The following is a 16,678-nucleotide window of genomic DNA, read 5'->3' as shown; positions in this document are numbered from 1 at the left end:
TAAGAAATCGAAAGTGAAGGTAAAATACGTCATCGATACGAAGTAAAGACAGACCGACAGGAATGGTATTCTTCGTCTGTGGTAATATTATACTTGGTATACCCGAAATTTGAAGTGTTGTAATTCTACCAGCACCACATTGAAACAGAAAACTACCGACAAGTTCATCGTTCTGGATATTCAGGAATTAAACGCCAAAATCAATTCCTATTACCCAGGTCTAAACCATGCAATGGGCGTTCTTGATTTATTTATTTGTGATTGTTTTTGATACCCCCAGTGTTTTTGACACGTCTTGAACACCGATTATTAACTTCTTTACAAACCGGTTTGAATATGGATAAGAAATAGATTACAATATGCAACTCACGTGACCGACGATTGACCAATAATGAACTGACAGGTAAGTTTCCGTGATATAAAAAACGCAAACTGTGTTGTGTTGGGCTCATTTTGTTCTGTGCTAGGAAGATTGTTGTCACTACATATACTAACTGCACGTGAGTAATTTTTTTATTGTTCCTAACAACTGTTTTTATTGACGACATTTGTGTCGGTTTCTAAGGTACTAATTGGTATCGTTTTTTAGTTCGGTCATTATCTTTGGGGCGCAGTAATTCGCTTATTTGTTAATGCCAAGGCGGTATTGTAACCAAATGAGTATTCTTTCGTCATTTGACATTGCATATGCAGCTATTGAGGACATATTGCGACGCGCATGCGCAGATTTGTCGCACAAGTGTACGATTTTTTACTATAGACTATATAGAGGCATTTTAAGAAAGATATTAATGGATCGTTTTATAGACAAAAAAATTTTCGATTCCAAATTAAAATTATTATAATTTTCATATGAAAATTAGTTGTGTCATTTATTGGTTGAAATCTACACACGAATCTCCTTCATAGTCTTGCCAAATTTTTAACAAAACGATTATTTTGACAACGTCAATGTGAAATAAAAGCATAATTCACATTGAAACAGGAAACTACCGACAAGTTCATCGTTCTGGATATTCAGGAGTTAAACGCCAAAATCAATTCCTATTACCCAGGTCTAAACCATGCAATGGGCGTTCTTGATTTATTTATTTGTAATTGTTTTTGATACCCCCAGTGTTTTTGACACGTCTTGAACACCGATTATTAACTTCTTTACAAACCGGTTTGAATATGGATAAGAAATAGATTACATTATGCAACTCACGTGACCGACGATTGACCAATAATGAACTGACAGGTAAGTTTCCGTGATATTAAAAACGCAAACTGTGTTGTGTTGGGCTCATTTTGAAAAGTTCTATGCTAGGAAGATTGTGATCACTACACGTACTAACTGCAGGTGAGTAATTGTTTTATTGTTCCTAACAACTGTTTTTATTGACGACATTTGTGTCGGTTTCTAAGGTACTAATTGGTATCGTTTTTTAGTTCGGTCATTATATTTGGGGCCCCGTTAATTAGCTTATTTGTTAATGCCAAGGCGGTATTGTAACCAAATGAGTATTCTTTCGTCATTTGACATTGCATATGCAGCTATTGAGGACATATTATCAAGCCTGTGATCGATGAAAATGAAAAACGCTTGAAGCATGTAGAAATGTTGGCTTCGATTTTATTCCAGAAAAAGCAATACTTCAAGTATGTCGCTAACACGCAGAAGTCAAACGAAGTACAACATGTTGATCGATGTATGTATTTAGATCAGACTACGGATGTGAGCATGTATGTAGTGAAAAACTGAAAGAACAAAATGAACACTCATAAGTCACTTACCAAAATTTGGGCACACAACACGAGTAATTGGGAAAAATCTACTAAGGCTCATATTTAGCAAAAACATAGAAAGAACACGAAATCGAGATGGGAGCAAATAGTGGGTCGATTCAGGATGAAAACATTATGGGGCGAAATGGGACAGTGGAAAAATTGGCAAATTGGTAATAAGTTCCAACTTGTGTAGCGTATCAAATGCAGTGACTATTTTACAACAATTGGAAGAACATAATTCTTCAACTTGTATGGGACAATAAACTCACTCTTTGGGGGACTAGAGACGGTAAAATTCCTAGAATTGTACTGTGTGAATCGCTCAGCGATGTAAACACGTCCGACATCTCGAAACGTTCAGCATACGACAAAGGTAGCAGTACACAGTTTCTCGGTGTGGCCATGGGTGATTTTTTTGCTCATTAGATTACCCCATTATAAAGGTTTTAATTAAAAATGAAAAATAAAATCCTTGCTAAAATTGGTTCTGTCATGTTAAAGTGGACAATGTGGGGTTTCATTTTTTTCAGGATAATATTTTAGCTTTGTGTTGGAGATTACTATTTGGGCAGTCTCGAATCTGTGTCTACGCACCAAAAACTAGCTTTACAGGAAGTGAAATTTTCATAGTGTTCACATGTGGTCATGTTATGAAGAATTTCCGAGTTGGAATTTGCTGAAATGTAAGTACTTTGTTACCATGACAGTGTTGTTGATTGTAAGATAGGTGTTTAGAATTAAATTTCTCCTAGAAAGTTGTAGTGTTGGGTTGGAATTAGCAGTATTTTTGCATTTTTAGCATTTTTTCAGTAGGTAACCATGACAATCAAATGTCAGAAATCAGAGGAAATTTTTTTTTTTACACAAATTTCATCTCTCTACTGTTAATGTAATTGTTATATAGTTTATAAATATATATACATGTAATGATGTATTTTCCATAACCAATCTGCTATACCTGTATATCTCAAACATGACAAATAATTTCAGGAAAAATGCAAATTAACTGTTTATTGCTACCAAAGATAATGGAAATCCCCGCTACCAAATATAGACAGGAGTTCCGAGAAGGGGGATAACCCTGCTACACTAACATGACACATATTGCGACGCGCATGCGCAGATTTGTCGCACAAAGTGTACGATTTTTTACTATAGACTATATAGTGGCATTTTAAGAAAGATATTAATGGATCGTTTTATAGACAAAAAATTTTTCGATTCCAAATTAAAATTATTATAATTTTCATATGAAAATTAGTTGTGTCATTTATTGGTTGAAATCTACACACGAATCTCCTTCATAGTCTTGCCAAATGTTTAACAAAACGATTATTTTGACAACGTCAATGTGAAATAAAAGCATAATTACGGAAAAAATATCCAAATGTATACCTCTGGCTATAAAGTGTAGTTACTTTCCAACACATTGATACTACTTAGTTGTGTTTGAAAATTTCCATCGCTATACAGGTAAACATGTCACCAATGTATGTGTATCGATGAGTCATTATGCTGTACATCTATACTAAATCGTTATATGTTTTCTTAACAACGTATAAGAGCTATTACTATACAAATCACGACTAATTGCATTGTTGTCTGTTTGCTTTGTGTGTTTTCAATTGTTTCTCAGTCAATATCCATGTTTAGCATTTGTGTCTGCTCATTGGACCATGGAAGCCTTCACTTTGTTAGTTACCTGTGCCCCTTCCACTACAAAATAGATGCTGTCTTTGCAAATACCGGCTTGACCACAGCCAATTTGTCGAACAGTGAAAAGGGAATCTCATTTTCGTAACAAAAATAATACTAATAAACTAGAAAGGAGAATCATAAAAATTACATTGGTCAGACGGGATATGATTGAGATTTTTAGTGCCACGGATTTACAAATTACTTTCTTCGATACAGAGTGATATATTTCAGTTGTGAATTTTTGTTTTAAAAAATTCTTAAGTAAACAGAAAGTATTTATCACAAAAAGTAGCAAGAGCAACTCGAAAATTCAATTTGTTTTGAAAAGGAAATTCCGGAGAAAAAATAGTCGTCACATTTTTATTGCTACAGTAATAATCGATTGTTCTGTTCAAATGCATTTTCAAATTCTTGATCTTCTCGCAGTTTTATTTGTATAACCAAATCTAGGGTGTCTTTATCATGATATCTTTGAATATTGACTATGGTAATGTGTGAAATTATATAGGACATAGAGTCAAACGATGCGAGATTAGCTCATGAAAGAGATGGCTATAGTTCACACCTGCCCAGTAAACATCAGTGGTTCTCAGTTGGAAAATTACTGACGCGTCCTTCGAAATAACTGACCATATGCACTCATGTAATACATGGTTATGTTTTTATTCAATAGATACTCTTGAACTCAATTGTAACACTCTGAGTTTTACAATAATCAATGAAAGTCGCTATTTTATGTTTGTGATTTTGAACATTGATTGTTTTGTTATCACGGATTCAAATCCGAAATAAGCCTGACATGTTAAGTGTGTAACCTCTATCAAGGATACAGACCTATATAACTATGGCTCCACGGGTCCCCGAGTAAACCTTTATCCATGACTGACTCCTTTCTACCTGTGGGCTCCCGTGCGTACGACTCGACAAGCGCTTAGATATGGTGGCTGATTCGGGACATCGTAATATAGCTTCGTTTAATGGGAAGCGAGATTGCGATATCACGATACCACGATGCGATATCACGATAGCTAGAAGCGATAACACGATAGCGCGATGCGAGACCACGATAGCGCATCGTGTTATCGTGATATCGCATCGTGCTATCGTGATATCGCATCGTGTTATCGTGATATCGCAATCTCGCTTCCCATTAAACGAAGCGATATTACGATGTCCCGAATCAGCCACCATACTAAGGGGACTCATGGTATCCTGTTGAAATATGTTTAAAGGTTTTAAAAGTTGTAAGGAAAAGTCTTTTAGTTAGGTTAGGTTAGGAATCCCATCACACATCCTCATCGCCCAATCGCAGATCTTCAGAATCCTATCATATGCAATCAGAATCATTTCACAGGTCATCATCCCATCACAGGTCATCCCATTATTGATCTTTTAAAGTCCCGTCACAGATCTTCAATGTTCCATCACAGATCCTCAGTATCCCATCACAGATCCTCAGATCTCATCACATATTATCAGAGTACAGTCAAGTTTAAACTGCTGATGATAAACATACCGTTTCGTTTTGTTTATCCACAGAACTCTTCAAAATGAAGTCTTCATATTATGCGATTGTATATCTGGTTCTTCTGGCAGGAGTATTTCCTAATCAGGGTGAGTACGATATGTGTCAGCTCAAGTCATGGTGAGTACGATATGTGTCCTCTCTAGTCATAGTGAGTGCGATATGTGTCAGCTCAAGCCATGGTGAGTACGATATGTGTCAGCTCAAGTCAGGATGAGTACGATATGTGTCAGCTCAAGTCATGGTGAGTGTGTTATGTGTCAGCTCAAGTCATGGTGAGTGTGATATGTGTCAGCTCAAGTCATGGTGAGCGTGATATGTGTCCTCTCTAGAGGTGGTGAGAGTGATATATGTCCTCTCTAGTCATGGTGGGTGTGATATGTGTCAGCTCAAGTCATGGTGAGTACGATATGTGTCAGCTCAAGTCATGGTGAGTACGATATGTGTCAGCTCAAGTCATGGTGGGTGTGATATGTGTCCTCTCTAGACATTGGTGGGTGTGATATGTGTCCTCTCTAGACATTGGTTGGTGTGATATGTGTCCTCTCTAGACATTGGTTGGTGTGATATGTGTCCTCTCTAGTCACGGTGGGTGCGATATGTGTCCTCTATAGTCACGGTGGGTGCGATATGTGTCCTCTCTAGTCACGGTGGGTGCGATATGTGTCCTCTATAGTCACGGTGGGTGCGATATGTGTACTCTCTAGTCCTGGTGGGTGCGATATGTGTCCTCTCTAGTCATGGTGGGTGTGATATGTGTCCTCTCTAGTCATGGTGAGTGTTATATGTGTCCTCTCTAGTCATGGTGAATGCGATATGTGTCAACTCTAGTTATGGTAAATGTGATATGTATCAGTTTTCGTCCAGATTAATGAACATATGCAATAAAAATTGAGCGAAGCTACAACCCCGAATAGTTAATCGAAATTGGTAGATTCCAGCTGAGCGGCACAATCCTGTACTGTGTATTTCTCTGGTGAAGAGTAAAATTCGGGACACTGTCGCTCAGGTGAGCGGAAAAATCCTGTGTTTCACAAATGAGCGACCAGTCGGTTACTGTTTGATTCTGTTGTTAGTAGCACAATCCGGGACAGTTTGTCTCTCAGGGAAGCGGCACAATCATCATCATCATCATCATCATCAACAATGTCCGGCAATAAACACAGCTAAACAAATGTGACAAAAAGCTGTTGTTCGTACAAAGTAGTCAGACCTATCATTAAGAGAGAATTTTTCACTGCTGAGTCAAAACATTGGAAAGATTTCCTTGGCCAATAACTTATCAGATTAGGTCGTGTTTTTCTCTGCTTGATCAATGACTACCTACATTCTACCAGATGTATATCTTGTAATAAAATGCATTTTTGTATTCTTGTTTCAGTGAACTGTGTGTGTTGGCAGGATGTAGCACTCGCTGCAGGTGGTGCCGTTGTAGGTGTTGTAGCAGCCCCTGTTGTAGCATCCGCCGCATTAGGGGCCGCTGGCTTCACTGCAGCCGGGACGGCAGCTGGGTCTGCTGGAGCAGCCTTGATGTCTACCTATGGTGGCAGTATTGCCGCAGGCAGTGCCGTCTCGGTTATGCAATCGGCAGGAGCAGCTGGTGTAGGAATTGCTGGTCAGGCCCTGGGGGGCGTCGTAGCCGGAGGGGCTGCCTATACCGCCGGAGGAGGCAAATGTGGAAAACATTGTGACTGATAATTTCTAATTGTTCAACACGATCAAAAGACATGCCAACTTTTAAAGGTTTAACATAGGAACATTTGAGATCTGGAACGTAGTAGATTTTGAAAAGATGAATCTAAAATAGTAGTTAAAATGATTTCTTCGATCACTGAATGCTGTTTCATATCAGAACATAGTAGTCGTTCGCCAAGAGTTACGTCCCCTTCACATCTCCGTCGTAACAGGCTTCCCATTAGAAAGATACGACATTTGGCATGTTTTTATTAAAGTTAAGGTACAAATGGTTGTTGCTACATCTATTACATTTCGTGACAACGACACAAGGATGTTTTATGCATGCTCCAGTAGTTATAATGAAAAGCAATCAAAGGAAACATCCGTAAAATTACTCGAGTTCATCTTGCAGCTTGCTGCTATTACAACGTGAAACACCATGGCGGACGAACGGGTTTCCCCAAGTTCAATATAGGTTGCTATAAATATTTATCCAATAAGCTATTACGCTCGATATGACGCATTAGGGATTTAATCCCATCTGTCAAATGAAATTGGTCAACAGAAAATCTATTTTAAGCCCGTAATTACCGGCATGACGATGCAGTGTTGATGCAAATAGACGCCTTCAGAAATAGTTCCGGGCCAAGGAAAAACGGACCAATGACAACAAAATTGAAACAGTAACTTTATTAACAACAATAAATTGACATTCCTTGTCAAATAAAGCATATATCAAAACTAGATATACATATATCCATTATCAAAAGCCATCACTCCACAACTATTTTTTTTATTTAAAACGAAGTCAGAAACACTTGCATATTTATATGTAGCCACAATGGCTTGTCTAGATAATTAAGATAATAAAAATAATTTCGAAAAGTCCCTGTGATTTTGCTACTTCTGGTTATTAATTTTGTAAATATGCTTTTTTTTCTCACATGATGTACAAAATATTGCCCCATTAGGATATTCTGACAAGGTGAAGTTAACGACGCCATCAAAAGACCATGGCTGCAATAGTAATAATGGTATTGACTTATCTGCAAATAAATTGGCAACCATACAACTTAATGCTAGAATCACTGTAATTCCTCCACCAGTATGAGTGATTTACATTATTCTGATAGTGTAACAAACAAGCTCTGTCCCGTCAGTTTATCCTAATAGGGATCTATGAAGGTATAATGGAATGCTGACAATATTCATATATTGAACAATCATTTTAATTTGTCACACGAAAAAAAAAAAAAAAAAACAAGAGCCTGTTTCAGGTCACGAAATACGCCTGTGATTTTGTCTGACTATCACCTACACTATTTATGCTGTATATAATATATTGCATTTGTTTCAATGGTAATTGCGTAATACTTTGCAAAGTTATTGCACCGACATTGGAAAGGTTACAGACATTAATGGGCCGTAACTCTAAAAGTTGTGGATCAAAAATCATGGAAATCAAACTCAATCTAGCTTTGATTGTACTTAAGCTTGCAATGAAAGTTAAAAGAAATCTGTTAAGGCTTAATAAATTCCAAAATCGCTGGGACATTGAAATGTTTACGAACAGAGGGACATACGGACGGAAGATGGACGGATGGAAGACGAGAATACCATAATATGTCCTGTCATTTGACGGATGTATAAAATACATAAATATCAAACAAAAAAAAAGAAGTAAATAAATGTAAAGATCATAAATCTAAAATAATAAGCAAAATCACTTGAGGTACGCATATTGTGCATAAAAATACATTGAAAAATTAATTTAAGATTAGAAACAAGAGGCCCATGGGCCTTATCGGTCACCTTAGAATCAATCACTTCACAAGCAATGGTAAGAACTGACAGTATTTCTGATATTGATTTACATTTATTATTAACAGCTAATAGTTGTCTGCTGTTTAAAGAATTATAAAAAAAATCATCACATGTTTTGTTTTTTATTTGTCTATTTCATTATATCTAGCAGTGGCGTAGCGAGGCCTTCATTCAATTGCATGCTTGGGGGTGCAGGGGCGGCAGCTGAAGGTATTTTGATTACAGCATTGTAATCATTCGAAATTATTAAAAAGACCAGCATATATAAAGATTATAAAGATTTTAATCTCACTTTTCACATTTGTCAAAAACAACTTTACGATACAAAAGATGAGATAAAGAAATATACAACACAATACCAATCTAAAACGTAGATTTAAGGGAAGATTGTACCATGAAACATCAAAAAGTTACGAAAAATTTTAAAGTGGTTATCTACCACAAAAAGACATCATTCTGATCCTCCGGTATTGGTTTAAACGAATTGCAACTTTCGAGACTTTGCTGCCGCGAAGTCATCAATGACAGTATCTATGTCAACCTGAGTGTCCCGATGGGTATGGAGGACAGCAAGAGCAGACAGCCGTTCTGTCGTCATTGTTGTCCGGAGGTAGGTCTTAATTCGTCTCATCGAGCTGAAAGATCGTTCGGCTGATGCAGTCGATGTCGGCATTGAGAGAAGTACACTAAAGATATTTCTAATGTTTGGGTATAGATCTCGACTTGTCCTATCCAGGATTTCGCAGAGACCTCTTGGTCGGTCCTTTAGTGGAATGGCTACCCATCTGGTTCTCCATCGCCGAACTTCCGTCAGGTAAGACGCCTTGTCGGACAGGTCTACTTCAAAGGCATCAAACACTGCGTTGACAATATCGTCAGTGAGTTGCTGAAGATTACGTGGGAAGAGCGTCTCTGCTTTGAATCTACCCTCGCTATCCAATAGCCGTGTCTCCAGCTCTGTGATCAAATGGTCAAGAAAAACCAAGAACAGACTAACTTTCCAATATTGCCTTGGGTCGGGTATCTGGTAGTTTGCACGTTGCTGCTGTCGTCCAGTTTGTCTCGGGACGCAAGGTTGAATACCGTATTCTGCGGCTACGCCGACAGCCTGGTCAAACAGCTCATTCCAAACATCATCATCCGCTCGTTCATTTCTGAGCATACTTATTACAGTCCTGCATTCAGTGGCGGCTTCCATAAGGTCGCAGTCTACTGACTGTAGATGGTTGGAAAGCGCAACAGTGCCGCTGAGGATGTGTTCAGTAACGACCAGCCCAATGATAAACTCGAACCTCAAAATTGCTGCCAATCTTCCATCCGCTTTGTCATCTCCGTCGTTCTTCAACGCCTCCAAACTACTAACGATGACACTGAATGAAGCCTTGAACGTGTGTAAGGCATCAGCACGACTAGACCATCTCGTTTCGCACAGTGTTCTCAGTTTGGTCCTAGACTCCATTTGATCTTTGGCGTTTTGGTCACCGAGGAGCTCATTTTTGAAGTACTGCAAGCGCTTTGCTGAATAATCGAAAGCAAAAGCGATATCCTGCACCGTTCCCATGATGGTCCGTACACAGGCTTGGGAAGAGGAATGAACAAGGGCAAGATTTAACTGGTGCGACTTGCAATGCACATAGGTGGCATGCGGAGCTGTTTGTCTTAAAATTGCCTGTACACCGCGAAATTTTCCAGACATGTTCGATGCCCCATCATACCCCTGAGCCCTTAATTTTGCAATGTCCAGGCCAAAGTTCCGAAGAGCTTGTATGATTTCAGGAGCCAAGTCCTCCCCCTTAATGCTCTTAACATGTATGAAACACAAAAAGTCTTCTTTAACACATATTTCACCGTTTTCTGTCGTATCAAGGTAACGCACACAGACAGACAATTGCTCTTTGGTAGATTTGTCTGTACATTCGTCTGCAAGAACGGCGATGTACGGTGACTCCTTAATTCGAAGTGTAATTGCTTTGGTGACATGAGACGCCAGTATTTCAATTAATTCGTTCTGGATATCTGGAGATGTGTACTTTAACTGCGCGTTAGGGTTGGAGATGTGATCTTGGACCACAAGATCATCTGCACACAGAACATTCAAAATTGCCCAAAAATTGCTCTTTTCTTCAGTGTGCCCCCTGATTGCAATGTTTTGCCGACCACACAGCAGCAACACCTCGATTATCTTTTTCAATATGTGTCTGTTTTTGTTGACATCTGCTTTGTGAGAAGAGTCGAGTTTTGATACAATTGAGTCATCCTTTCCAGTCATAATATCAATAAAATGATCCGCCGAAATCTGACAGCCATGGTGAGGTGAGTTCTCTGCTTCATGACGCTTGACGTAAGTGGAAAGGTTGATCCAGTCATCTACTGGAGATCTGAATGGCCTCTCCTTTCCAGACTTATCTCCAAATATGAAGCAGTGCACGCAATAAACTGAATCCTTGGAGACGGAATAGCGCATCCATGGATGTTCTTTCAACCAGGTGTAGTTGAATCTTCTCTCGCGGCCATGTACTTTTCTGAAATAGAAAGACACTGGTATGTAAGTACATGTAAACACAAAAGTACCGAGCATAAGTCAAAAGGGACATTCCGAATACGACATCATCAATATGAAATCACATTCACTGAGAATTAGCTTATATTCTCATTAATACCTAGTATGTGATAAATAGAATCTTACACTAGTGACTATGTAGCATGCAATATGAAACTTATCAAACTAGTTGATTAACTCGATATGCTCACAAATCTTTATGCAAGTGGCATGTAGAATTATTGAGCGATTTTCATGTACAAATACATGATGTAACAACGTAAAATCATCTATTTGAAAAACGCTTTTAAAATTGCATATATAGTACGGAAGTAGCATGTATTATATCATGAACCATATATGTTTCATCAGACGGGTTCTATATACGTTAACTCACTTTTCTGCTGAATTTTAGTTTCAACTCGTACGTAAAGCCCTTTTCAAAATCCTTAAAGCCCTTTTCAAAATCCTTACAGCCCTTTTCAAAATCCATATAGTTTAGATATGTTTTTTCCTGAATTTAAAATCTAAATTCACCCTTTCTATTTATCTATTGAAATCATATTTTTAAAAAGCTACACAAAAAGAGCATTGATTTTTTTATCGATAAGCGTCCATAAGTATGAGGAAACTGTATTGTTACAATACATGTAGTTTAGACACATATTTTGTTGTACTTTATGATCCTTAATGAATGCAAAAGCTCATAAAATCATCGTTACCTTTTATTATGCATAGGGTAGTGGAAAAAGAGCTAACAATACCCTTGAATAACAGAAACAATATGTCTTAGGGTAATGGTAACGAAACTGTCAATGAACTGGGATTGCCGGTGACCAGACGGCTTAATCGCTTAAACTGACGGTCTAGTGTACAGAAGATCCTGAGTTCAATGCTGCATATTTTTGTTCTCTTAATTCCAAGAAGTATTCTTATATGACCCAAATTGTTCATAAGACGAAAAAGAAACAAGTTGGCATATTTAACAAATGGCGAATGCTGTTAAATTGATTATTTGAAACAAAATGTAGAAAACAGCCGTATATTACATTTCAACCACAAACATACCGATATGAGGCACAGAACACTAATACAAACACGCATAAGATTATGTGTTTTTAGTGTAACGTGTGTATGCGCATTTTGCCTCCTATCTGTAATATCTCTAATATAGATGTTATAGTATAGACACTTGTAACACAATTCTATTAGTTGACGATTTATTTCTTTGTGATGATATTAGATATATCTAGGCCATTATTTACAGTAATTGTGAAATACTATAGGAATGGGGAAAGACCGGGCTCGAACCCGGAACCTTCTGAACTCTAAAACTCTCATTTGCGAATAACCAATACCTTTGTGGAAAGGGAAAACCGAGCCACTGATCCCAGGACTCTAACAAAACTTTCTTCTTTATTTGATCTGTTAACTGTTCGCAAGCTAGGTCAACACAACATGGTCCTTCTTTTAGTTCTTGCTGAAGTTTGACTGGGTCTGATTTGTCATCGGGAAGCGATTCGGCTATATTTGACGAAGACTCTTCAACATCAGACTTTGGAACCTTTTTGAAAAAATCTTCTATCTTTTTCGACATGATCTCGAAAATGTAAGCGCTTGTTAACTTGGTTACGGAAGTGTGTCTGGTATTATAAAAGTAAACTTGAAACCTGGAAAGTTTCCGGAATATATCGTCGCAACGGTATATAAAACAAATCGCGAGAAAAGAATCATGCACATTATGGAAATAGATTAATAAACAAGAAAAAGAAAACATGTTTTCTCGAATTTTATTCTTGCATGCTTGAGCATGCAAGCATGCACGGACGCTACGCCACTGTCTAGGAACATTTATCTTATAGTGATATAGTGACAGCTGTCAGTTGCTCACTTATTATGAGTCCATACTAGTTTATGGAGAAATTACTGAAATTAGCATGTCTATGTGTGCTTGATGATGAAGATAATGATGTTGACTGTGTCTAAGAATCTGCAGCATCCTTATGCATGGAAGTTAAAGTGTGTGAAGAAGCTGATAATGAGGATGTGTGATGCTGCTGTGTGATGCTGCTGATGTTGGTATATATGATGATGTTGAGGTGTGACGATGCTGATTTGGTATGTGATAATGCGGATGTGTAATGCTGCTGAAGTGTGATGATGCTAATGTTGATAGGTGACCATAATGATGCTGATGTGTGACGAGGATGATGATTGTATATGATGACGTTGATGTCAGATGCTGATGTTGGAGTGCTAGTATGGCTGCAAGTTCTAAATATATGTTTAGAGTGATTGTGTTACATAGTGTCTATGATAGTTAAGATATAGTGTGCAACTCAAAATGCTGTGTGTTTAGTGGTGAAAATGATGCATGACTATACTCTGTAAGTGTGTGACGATGGGAGTTATAGACTGATAGTATATATGAATCTATTTATTCCTCATGTGTTTTTCGATAAATAAAAAATAAACAAATATATATATATAAATAAATAAAAATAAAATTGATATTATCCCTGTTAATAATTAACATTTAAAATTACTTTTGCTAAATGATTCTCTTGGCATGTTTAAATGGGTTAAAATTTCCCTTGCACCGGTTGCAGTGCGCTTCCATAAAATTCTACAACGATACTACGCGATCTCTAAAAACTACAGCTCAAGCACCATTTCATCAATTAAATAATATTAATATAATACAAAAGAACTATTACTTACGCATAAGAACTCACCACAGTTCCCCTGTAAGCAAGTTCTTTCCGTGAGGTGCGCGTAATACCCGCCATGCTTACATAAAAATAAAATCAAGTAGGAAAGCTCCGTGCGGGGAGGTAACTCTGCACGAACGTCAAAAATATTCTGATATGAATATAAGACGTGTCTAACACCTTTTCATAACGAACTTTTACTATGCCTCCAAAAGTTCATAGTTGGACTCTTTGTTTCTGTAACGCTCATTAAATATTAAATAAAGAAAATGACACTGGAATCATCAATGTTTTTTATTTATCCTGAAGTCTAAATAAGAGATAAGCTCTAACAAGTTTATTATCAAACTGGATTAGATTCAATTGTGTAAAAGTTGGTACATATGTGCGTTCTGTACCCAGACGTTAGTGCGTTATGTTGAAATATACGTATCTTATTAAAAAAAAAGTTTACGCACCAGTTGACAACAAATAGGAAAACAAATATTTCTTATATTTACATTTGTACAATGTTTTTAAACAATATTATTTATGATTTATTGGACGTTATACGCTATGACGAAACAGCCAGACAACTGATGAAAAAGCAAATCAGTTGATTCCATTTGGCGGGAAAGATTGTCAGACACGTGTGCCAACTTACTATGTAACACCGTGAATTAGTGACGGTCGCATGGATATATATTATCTTTAATATTGACTCGTCCATTTTTTTCTGATGTCGGCATAATTCTTGACAAATAATCAGCATCCGCTGAAATGAGCACATTTCTTTTCTCACACTAACTCTAGATCTGAAAAGTAACATTATTCAATGACAAAACACTACCTCGGATGTATCTATACGAGATATGGCAGATCCATCGTCCATCTTCACTCTGGTGTGTACATTATGAATCATTACACCTGAGGTATCAAGGTATTGATGTGACAAAGCTTCTCTCCTAAAGAGATCAACAACCCTTCGTATGTCTATCTCCACATCTTTTTCCCCATCCTGACAGAGTTTCACAGTGGTTCATCTGGCCTACATTTCTGAATATTCATTCTTCCAAATCTGCCACTGAATATCATTCAGGTCCTCAGCTGATACATTGACCACATCATCATATGACAAACCTGTTGCCTCAGTAGATACATAGACTACATCATCATATGACAAACCTGTTGCCTCAGTAGATACATCGACTACATCATCATATGACAAACCTGTTGCCTCAGTAGATACATCGACTACATCATCATTTGACAAACCTGTTGCCTCAGTAGATACATCGACTACATCATCATTTGACAAACCTGTTGCCTCAGTAGATACATCGACTACATCATCATATGACAAACCTGTTGCCTCAGTAGATACATTGACTACATCATCATATGACAAACCTGTTGCCTCAGTAGATATACCGACTACATCATCATTTGACAAGCCTGTTGCCTCAGTAGATACATTGACTACATCATCATATGACAAACCTGTTGCCTCAGTAGATACATCGACTACATCATCATTTGACAAACCTGTTGCCTCAGTAGATACATTGACTATATCATCATATGACAAACCTGTTGCCTCAGTAGATACATCGACTACATCATCATATGACAAACCTGTTGCCTCAGTAGATATATCGACTACATCACCATTTTGAATAACCGAAAACCTTATCAAAAGATTTCATAATGTCCCTATAATCTACGTCCAGCTGACCGTCTTTATCAATAACACCCGTCTATATAAACCACGTCTAGCTGACCGTCTTTATCAATAACACCCGTCTATATAAACCACGTCCAGCTGACCGTCTTTATCAATAACATCCGTCTATATAAACCACGTCTAGCTGACCGTCTTTATCAATAACACCCGTCTATATAAACCACGTCTAGCTGACCGTCTTTATCAATAACACCCGTCTATATAGACTACGTCCAGGTGACCATCTTTATCAATAACACCCGTCTATATAAACCACGTCCAGCTGACCGTCTTTATCAATAACACCCGTCTATATAAACCACGTCTAGCTGACCATCTTTATCAATAACACCCGTCTATATAAACCACGTCTAGCTGACTATCTTTATCAATAACACCCGTCTATATAAACCACGTCCAGATGACCACCTTTATCAATAACATCCGTCTATATAAACCACGTCTAGCTGACCATCTTTATCAATAACACCCGTCTATATAAACCACGTCCAGCTGACCACCTTTATCAATAACATCCGTCTATATAAACCACGTCTAGCTGACCGTCTTTATCAATAACACCCGTCTATATAAACCACATCCATCTGACCGTCTTTATCAATAACACCCGTCTATATAAACAACATCCATCTGACCGTCTTTATCAATAACACCCGTCTATATAAACCACGTCCAGCTGACCGTCTTTATCAATAACACCCGTCTATATAAACATCCATCTGACCGTCTTTATCAATAACACCCGTCTATATAAACCACGTCCAGCTGACCGTCTTTATCAATAACACCCGTCTATATAAACCACGTCTAGCTGACCGTCTTTATCAATAACACCCGTCTATATAAACCACGTCCAGCTGACCGTCTTTATCAATAACACCCGTCCAGCTGACCGTCTTTATCAATAACACCCGTCTTTATAAACCACGTCTAGCTGACCGTCTTTATCAATAACACCCGTCTATATAAACCACGTCCAGCTGACCGTCTTTATCAATAACACCCGTCCAGCTGACCGTCTTTATCAATAACACCCGTCTATATAAACCACGTCTAGCTGACCGTCTTTATCAATAACACCCGTCTATATAAACCACGTCTAGCTGACCGTCTTTATCAATAACACCCGTCTATATAAACCACGTCCAGCTGACCGTCTTTATCAAAAACACCCGTCCAGCTGACCGTCTTTATCAATAACACCCGTCTAT

General features: G+C 37.9%; 2 protein-coding genes across 3 annotated transcripts; one reads left to right on the top strand and one right to left on the bottom strand.

Moving 5' to 3' along the window:
- The first annotated feature begins 492 nt into the window (after positions 1-492).
- LOC132546117 (interferon alpha-inducible protein 27-like protein 1) lies at positions 493-7,555 on the top strand. Of its 2 annotated transcripts, none has more exons than XM_060209811.1 (3): positions 493-500; positions 5,008-5,082; positions 6,375-7,555. In XM_060209811.1, exons 2-3 carry the CDS (start codon positions 5,019-5,021, stop codon positions 6,686-6,688), a joined length of 378 nt encoding a protein of 125 aa, XP_060065794.1. In that variant the 5' UTR covers positions 493-500; positions 5,008-5,018; the 3' UTR covers positions 6,689-7,555. The 2 variants fall into 2 exon arrangements, with proteins under 2 accessions (XP_060065794.1, XP_060065795.1); XM_060209812.1 differs by lacking the exon at positions 493-500 and adding an exon at positions 1,332-1,342.
- A 1,414-nt stretch (positions 7,556-8,969) lies between these two features.
- LOC132546070 (zinc finger MYM-type protein 1-like) lies at positions 8,970-12,630 on the bottom strand. The gene is made up of 2 exons (XM_060209767.1): positions 12,392-12,630; positions 8,970-11,016 (listed from the first exon to the last, which is right to left on the bottom strand). The coding sequence occupies exons 1-2, from the start codon at positions 12,628-12,630 to the stop codon at positions 8,970-8,972; spliced, it is 2,286 nt and encodes a 761-aa protein (XP_060065750.1).
- Between the last annotated feature and the right edge of the window lie 4,048 nt (positions 12,631-16,678).

Source organism: Ylistrum balloti, unplaced genomic scaffold (genome assembly GCF_031769215.1).
Source record: "Ylistrum balloti isolate Yb309-2 unplaced genomic scaffold, AGI_CSIRO_Ybal_v1 Utg369874, whole genome shotgun sequence".
NCBI lineage: Eukaryota > Metazoa > Mollusca > Bivalvia > Pectinida > Pectinidae > Ylistrum > Ylistrum balloti.
This window is presented reverse-complemented; position numbering and strand designations above follow the sequence as displayed.